Source organism: Pinus tabuliformis, chromosome 3_1, assembly GCF_031772625.1.
Source record: "Pinus tabuliformis cultivar Carrire ecotype Pingquan chromosome 3_1, CPIR1, whole genome shotgun sequence".
Taxonomy (NCBI): domain Eukaryota; kingdom Viridiplantae; phylum Streptophyta; class Pinopsida; order Pinales; family Pinaceae; genus Pinus; species Pinus tabuliformis.
Genome location: NC_142301.1, coordinates 351,948,970 through 351,956,801, shown reverse-complemented (window position 1 = coordinate 351,956,801; position 7,832 = coordinate 351,948,970). Strand labels below are relative to the sequence as shown.

At 42.9% G+C, this 7,832-nt stretch overlaps 1 protein-coding gene across 3 annotated transcripts; it reads left to right on the top strand.

Annotated features, from left to right (window-relative positions):
- The first annotated feature begins 6,545 nt into the window (after positions 1-6,545).
- Positions 6,546-7,631, top strand: LOC149187167 (uncharacterized). Of its 3 annotated transcripts, none has more exons than XM_089412752.1 (3): positions 6,546-6,878; positions 7,001-7,048; positions 7,132-7,631. In XM_089412752.1, the coding sequence occupies exons 1-3, from the start codon at positions 6,590-6,592 to the stop codon at positions 7,179-7,181; spliced, it is 387 nt and encodes a 128-aa protein (XP_089268878.1). In that variant the 5' UTR covers positions 6,546-6,589; the 3' UTR covers positions 7,182-7,631. The 3 variants fall into 3 exon arrangements, with proteins under 3 accessions (XP_089268878.1, XP_089268876.1, XP_089268877.1); XM_089412750.1 differs by having other exon boundaries at positions 6,564-6,878; positions 6,981-7,048; XM_089412751.1 differs by having other exon boundaries at positions 6,575-6,878; positions 6,971-7,048.
- Positions 7,632-7,832: the final 201 nt, after the last annotated feature.

Here is a 7,832-nt window from a genome sequence, read left to right as displayed (position 1 = left end):
TCTGCATGCTCTAAATCTGAATATATACATGTATATATTTACTTCCACAGTTATCATTTAATGTTATATTATGTTGAACCTTGGTTATTACTCTGTTAGGGTTCTGGTCACCGTGATGCACAGCATGTAGTTTATATTTGTTCTGTACCCATAACTGGTGCTATGTCTCAGATTTACTCTCGGTTTGTACCATAAGCACAGAGACTCATTGTCAATCCTTACACACTCTTTGGTCCACCGTCCAACGCTCTCTGCGCGGAGCTTTCGGTTGGACATTCACGGTTTTCGTAATAACCTAGGTTTCAACCGACTTTTCTCTCTCTGTCTCGAGGTCTCTCCCGTCTACAATCGGCGTCCTCTTTTGTTTAAGAGATATAAAACCTCTTTGGTTTGCAGCACCCCGACATTCTTCCGAGTCTACCGGATATAAAATTTACTTCTGTCTAACTGTTCAGTGTTTAATAGTTTGATTGATAGCCCCGTTAATAATAATATTGGGTCGTGACTGCTACCCAGTAGCCAGTCCCTGAGTAGGGTTTCCCTACACCCGTAATATAACTTTGTCTCTATATTCTGTTTGTTTTTTTTTTTTCTGTCTGGGTACTAACTCAGACTGGTCCATTAACGGACAGTTTCTTTTTAGTTTTCCAAATGCACAACATGCTATCTTTCACAGCAATATTTCAGAAAACAAATAATTTTTCCTAATTAAATCACCGTAATTTTCCATACACAGTACTTTTCATATCAGGGACTACTAGTTTGGAACCGTACCTGATTACCTCTGTGAGGAATGGTTTTGTTCAAACAAAAAGTCACCTGAGCTTTAATTCTGCTCTCCACCCAGCCTTGAGACTCATCACTCAGATGCAGTTCTCCCCCCGAGCCATCCTGCAGGCCTTCAGCCCTCAACAGGTTCTGTGCACTTCAGTGCCAGGTTATCTGATCCCCATCAGACTTAACCATTCATTTCATTTCTTCTTTTTTTTTCCAAGAAGATTTTCTCTCCTTTCCTTCTGTCTGTCCCTACAGCACAAAAACCCTCAGCCAGGACTTTTCCTGCTTTGGAGGGTAGTTCCATCAGTTATCACAACTGATCCTTTTCTTTTCAATCTCACCTCTTAGAGGCTGCCAACAATTTCAAGAAGTATTTAATTTACTTTATTAAAATAGTAGTCACAGTTTTGTTTAACATAACAACAACTGATTACTGTCTTTTACCACAGTAAACTTTTCAATATTACATGTTCTGGGGTTATTACATCTCCCCCTCCTGAGATTGGACATCATCCCGATGTCTGTCTCTCTTAAACAAGTTTGGGTACGCTTCTCTAAGGAGTTCCTCGTCCTCCCAAGTAGCTTCTCCTGGACCATAGTGCTGCCACTGCACTTTAGCTTGCGAAATAACTCGTTTCCGCAGCTGCACCTCTCTCCGATCTAGGATGGTCAGTGGTTCGACCAGAACCTCGCCTTCCGGCTCGACCTGCAATCAGCAATAAATTTAATTATTTTTCAGTTTAAAACAGTGCTTATTCATAGTGTCCAGATTAATCCTTACCCGAACATTCTGCCATTGAATCACATGTTTAGGATCGTAAACGTATTGCTTTAATACGGATACGTGAAACACATTGTGAATCTTAATATGGCTTGGTAGGGCGAGTTGGTAAGCCACCGGCCCCACTTTTGCCAAGATCTGAAAAGGTCCAAAGTAGCGGGGTGCCAATTTGGCACATCCACTCCACTGCAAGGTACTCCTTCTTGGTTGGATTCTTACGAACACATGATCCCCAACCTGAAATTCCTTGAATCTTCTCTTTCGATCAGCGAAGCTTTTTTGTCTATCCTGAGCGGCTTTCAAGTTGGCACGCACCTTCTTTATTGTATCCTCCATTTCCTTGAGCATGTCTGGACCAATTCGCAACTTGTCTTCCGGTCCACCCCAGCTTGCGGGTGTGCGGCACTTCCGCCCATACATAACCTCAAAAGGACTCATCTGAGTTGAGGAATGGTATCCATTGTTATATGCGAATTCGACCAAGTGGAGATAGTCTTCCCATTGGGTTGGCTTCATCATAACGCATGCTCTCAGCATGTCTTCCACAACTTGATTTACTCGTTCCGTTTGGCCATCTGTTTGAGGATGATAAGCTGTACTAAAGTTCAGCTGTGTTCCTAGTTCAGCAAACAATGTCCTCCAAAAAGTTGATGTAAACTTGACATCCCGGTCAGAGATAATCACCTTCGGAAGTCCATGCAATTTGAAAATATTTTGCATGAAAACATGTGCAATCTGCACAGCTTTATATGTCGATTGCACCGGTATGAAGTGTGCTGCCTTACTTAGCTTATCCACTACTACCATAATGGAATCATTATTTTTCTTTGTTTTAGGCAGCCCTGTTATAAAATCCATGGAGATCGTCTCCCACTTCCATTCTGGAATAGGTAGGGGTTGTAACAGCCCAGCTGGATGCAAATGTTCTGCCTTAATCTGTTGGCATTCTAGACATCGTGCTAGATACTCAGCCACCTCCTTCTTCATTTTTGGCCAATAGAATTCTTTGCGAAGGGCGGTAACCATTTTCTGGTAGCCCGGATGCCCGGCATAATGGCTGGTGTGAAACTCATCTAGAATCAAATTCTTAACATTATCTTCATTGGGTACATATAGCTTATTGTTAAAATATAACATTCCAGCATCATCTAGCCTATGCCCCTGTTGTGATTCTTTATCAGGGAGTTGTTGTATTTGCTGTTTAATTTGCTGATACACAGCATCACATTCAGCTGCTGTTTTTATTCTTTCCAACAAAGTATTTTTCCATTTACTAACTAAAATTTTGCACAAGCATTGTACCTTTCGACTTAATGCATCAGCCACGCGGTTCTCCCTTCCCTTTAAATGCTTAATTTCAAAGTCAAATCCACTTAAAAAGTCAGCCCAACGAGCTTGCCTTGTATTTAAAGTTGGTTGACTGAAATAATTTGTTAGGCTGTGATGGTCTGTTAGTAACAGAAATTTTCTGCCTAAAAGGTAGTATCGCCACATTTTCAGGGCATGAATGACAGCAGCCAGTTCCATGTCGTAGGCAGAGTATTTCTGCTCGTGCTCCTTCAACTTTCTAGATTCATAAGCAATGACTCTTCCCTCCTGCATCAGCACTCCTCCCACACCTTCCTTACTTGCATCCGTGCAAACTACATAATCCTTATTAGGATCAGCTATGCTTAGTACAGGTGCGGTGGTAAGTAAGTGTTTGAGCTGTTCAAAGCTCTTCTGGCACTCTGAGGTCCACTTGAATGCTTTTCCCTTCTTTTGCAAAGAGGTAATAGGGTATGCTACCCTCGAGAAGCCTTCAACAAATCGTCGATAATAACCTGCTAACCCCATAAAGGACCTAATATCCGCCACATCCTTTGGTGTAGGCCACTCCATTATGGTTCTGATCTTCTCGGGGTCCACTGCGATTCCTTCCTTAGTGATCACATGGCCCAAATATTGTATCTCTTCCTTGTAAAAGTCACATTTGCTAAACTTTGCATATAATTGATGTTCCCGCAAAGTTTGCAATACCAATCTAAGATGTTCTTCGTGCTCCTTCCTCGATTTGCTGTAAATCAGAATATCATCTATGAAGATCAGCACGAATTTGTCTAGAAACTGATGAAACACACTGTTCATCAGACACATGAAAGTAGCAGGTGCGTTGGTCAGCCCAAAAGGTAGCACCACGAATTCATAATGCCCGTACCGCGTTCTGAAGGCGGTTTTAGCAATATCTTCCTCTTTTATTCTGATCTGATGGTAACCAGATCGTAGGTCAATTTTAGAAAACACCGTGGCTCCCTTCACCTGATCAAAAAGTTCGTCAATCCTAGGCAAAGGATACTTGTTTTTGATCGTGAGCTTATTCAGCTGACGATAATCAATACACATTCGGAAGGTTCCATCTTTCTTTTTGACGAACAGCACCGGGGCTCCCCAGGGTGATACGCTAGGTCGGATGTAATTTTTATCCAACAGTTCCTGCAATTGCATCTTCAATTCCGTCAGTTCTGGCACACTCATACGATAGGGTGCCCATGACATCGGTGCTGCCCCTGGAATTAGCTCAATCGTAAAATCCACATCCCGCTTTGCTGGTAGTCCCGGCACTTCCTCGGGAAAGACATCCGCAAACTCTTGTACTATCGGAATACCACCTAGCGTAGTAGTTTTATCCTTCTGATTCACGTACCCCACCTGAATAGCGTAGATTTGACATTTCTTCTTGATGCACTTAGCTAGCTGAGTTGCTGTAATAGGTCGAATCTGCACCGGGTGTCTGATTCCTTGCAACTCCCGTTGTTCTCCAAGGTCATCTTTGTAATAGATGGTCTTGGTTTTACAGTTCACTAAGGACCAGTGTTTCTCTAGCCAGTCCATCCCAATCAAGATGTCATAAGAACCCAAGGGCAGTACATTCAGATCTGCCACTATAGACTGTCCAGCCATAACTAAGGAGCAGTTATTCACTTTGGACAAAACTCGTCTCTTGGCTCCTGTGGCTAGTTGGACCAGCCACGGGTTCTTGAACTTTTCAGCTTGTAGTTTACACTGTTCCACTACTTTCGGGCTAATATAACTTAAAGTAGCCCCAGGGTCTATAAGAACAGCTATGGAAAAGTTTGAGATTTTACCTTCAAATTCGATCATAGATGGCTGGTACTCCGCTTGTCGGTCCTCCAGTGCAGCGTTGATTCTTGGTACACTACGCGCCACGTCCCCAACAGTCGACGCCTCATGAATCTGAGATATTTGGTCTGTACCCTTCCTTTGTGGGCAGTTCTTGACATAGTGAGGTCCTCCACAACCCCAGCACTGCACTGGCGGTCTGGTCGTCCCCTCACCTTCTGGTCTAACAGACTGTTCGTTTGCCTTGGATTCGCTCATCGGTCTGGGTCGGGGCGCATTCCTTGCCACCGGTCTGCTGTTTAGTCCTTTACCAGCACCCTTGTTCCCACTGCTGCGATTTCCTTTGCTGCTTCCAACCATCCGACCTCCTCTTTTCTCATTCCATCTTTTGCTGGAGGTGTCCCCCTTTTGTTTGCTCTGCTGGTAACAGATTCTCGCCTTACGGATAGCCTCGTCCATGGTTCTAGGATTGTCAAATTCAATCCTTTCCCTTATGTATGAAGGTAAACTGCTCACAAACCTTTGGACCTTGGCTTTCTCCTCCTTGATGTAGGGTACATAACGTAGCAGCGAAGTAAAACGGTTAATAAACTCGTCCATGGTCTGCTGTCCCAGTCTCAGATCGTGAAATTCCCGGGCTTTTTCATCATAAAAACGCTCAGTCAGGTACCTTTCTTTAAAATATCTCTGGAACTTTTCCCAGGTAATGGTCCGTTCACTGACCCCCTTAACGATCTTGATTTCTTCCCACCACAAGGTTGCCTTACCTTGTAACTGGAAAATTGCCAATCTTGCCTTTAGATTGTGGTCATACTCGTATAACTGAAAGTACTTATTCATATTGATTAACCAGGCTTCTGCAGCTTCCTCCTGCTCACCATCAAAATGTGGAGGTTTAATCTTTCGAAATTCTCCTTGCAGTTCCACTTTCTGACGCTTCGAAGTTTGCTGTTGAGGCGCATTATCAGAGTGGTCTTCCTTGTCTTCAGAGTTCTCTGGTTCCATTTTGTAGTCCTGTTCTTCTGTCACCCTCTGCTGCTCTGCACTGGGATTAGACAGGGGTGGGTTTTGCCTGTCCGACAGGCTCTTCAAAATCTTTTCCTGCTCAACTGTTAAGCGAGCATTATCCTCTCTCAATCGCGCCATTTCATTCTTCAATTCCTGGACAGTTTCCAGGATCGCAAGGTTGGTACTTCGTGATTCTGCATCCAATTGCACCCACAACCCTGCATTTTCTTGTGGATTACTGCTGGGTCCCTGCATCTTGTCTTTTCCTGGTTTAGCTGCTAACTTAGCAATTCTGGTTCATTCCAAATAAACAGAACACAGTTAAACACATTATTAACCTGCATATGTTGTTTGGTGTGCCCTTCTGCATACTGAACTATGTTTTTCTTTTAAGGCCACAGTGTTGAAACTTGGCTCTGATACCAATTGTCACACCTACTTTACATGTACATAATTTTTTTTTAAAATATATGCATATACATGACAAACCTTGAACCTTAAGGCTCACCATTTTGATAATTCCGCTTTACATACACACCTTACAATTTATCACTATAAATATACATATAAATTTCAAATACATCATACATCGAAGTATTCTTGGCATGCGTTAGAGGCATATACATAGATCATTTAACAGTTGGCATGCATTACTATAAACCCCTATCCACGTATGTCGTTGGCTGTGTGTTAACTATGGGTCTCGGCTGTAACTCACCACACGGCATTACACCTGTCCGCATTGGGATTTGATTTATACACTGTTTATAACTCACAGCTACCATAGATATTTCAAACGTCTTTGTATTAATGGGCGTGGGCTTTTATGGTCCCGCCGCAGTACTCGTTTGAAGACAGGTCATCCACACCTTTACATCGATCTGTCCTTCCGGGGCAGGTGGCATGGCCTGGTTTCTCCAGCCATGTGACACCTTGGGAAAGCCAACTTTGATCTCCCCGCCAACGACTCCCGCCATACTTCGACGGTCTAGATCTCTTCTGGAGATCGGAGGGCTGGAGATCACTCAGGGTTTATCGGTGGTATTTATGCGTCCAAACACCATGTTATTTCATTTGATGTCCGCGGTCATTGCGGCTGGTTCACTGCTTCTCCTCCAGTTCGCTTTCAACAACTCATTGCTGCAACCTGTTATACCCCGGAGCTGTATTCCGCTCTCCATGAACCTTGCAGGTAACAATGGTGTTTCTCTCAGTTTGCATTTGCTTTATGGTTTGGTTATCTTTGAGTTTTACTTACAGCTATTTTCGTTTTCCTCTGTCAAGTATTATACAGTCGATTTGGCTATGCTCCAGGGCAACCTCCATGGCGATTTGTGCTTCAGCGACCTTCTAACATCTCAGGTATGAATCTCGACAGTTTAAAGTTCGTTTAATTGATAGGGTTCAGGGTTACAGTTATGTAAATCCTGTATGATCTTATGCAGATCTCTATTTCACTGTGGTCTTTTCATCCGCTTTCGGGTGTTCTCGGTGAAGATCCATCACAGTTGGCCCCCTGCATAGTTAGGTTATGATTGTGCTGGTCCGGTTACAAGTTAATGACTGCAGAGGGTTTTGGGTTTATCATACCCAACATGTTCTTTTCTTTTGCTTTGTAAATGTATAGCCGCCTAGCGGCAGACTTGGATTCATAGCTGTTTGCATGGTTCAGATCTGGCCTCCACGCGCAGATACAGTCTTGAATGTTTTGGGCTAGTTCCCTTACACAGTGTATTGATATGTTTAAGTAATTAGTTTGCCGTCGATGCGGTTATGAACTCTTCAGCTCTCGACAATTTTGCTATTGTATTGGGTTGTTTTTCGTTTTAAATGTCCCTTATGCATGAAGACAGACTTAGGGTTTATATGCTGTTCCTCTTTTGTCTGTCATCGAACGGCTTCTGCCTCGGCTTTGCCCAGTTATAAAGATCATCTTATGCTATAATCTCTGTATTTAAATGCTATTATTGCACAGTTCGTTTTGATATATCTTTGATGAATAATGGATGTTAAATGTATAATCCCCTTTTTCCTGTGGAAAGGGTGACTCTGAATGCATGACTTTTGATCTTTCGCACAGTCCTTCAGATTATTATAAATATATATTGTTACGGTTTGCATGCACAGGTTCGCTATTTCATTAGAG

Bases quoted from the DNA above. Each gene is read 5' to 3' on its own strand.
- LOC149187167 (XM_089412750.1), top strand. From the start codon at position 6,590: ATGGCCTGGTTTCTCCAGCCATGTGACACCTTGGGAAAGCCAACTTTG. The intron at 6,879-6,980 runs GTAACAATGGTG...AGTATTATACAG, and splicing joins GCTCTCCATGAACCTTGCAG to TCGATTTGGCTATGCTCCAG. The intron at 7,049-7,131 runs GTATGAATCTCG...GATCTTATGCAG, and splicing joins GCGACCTTCTAACATCTCAG to ATCTCTATTTCACTGTGGTC.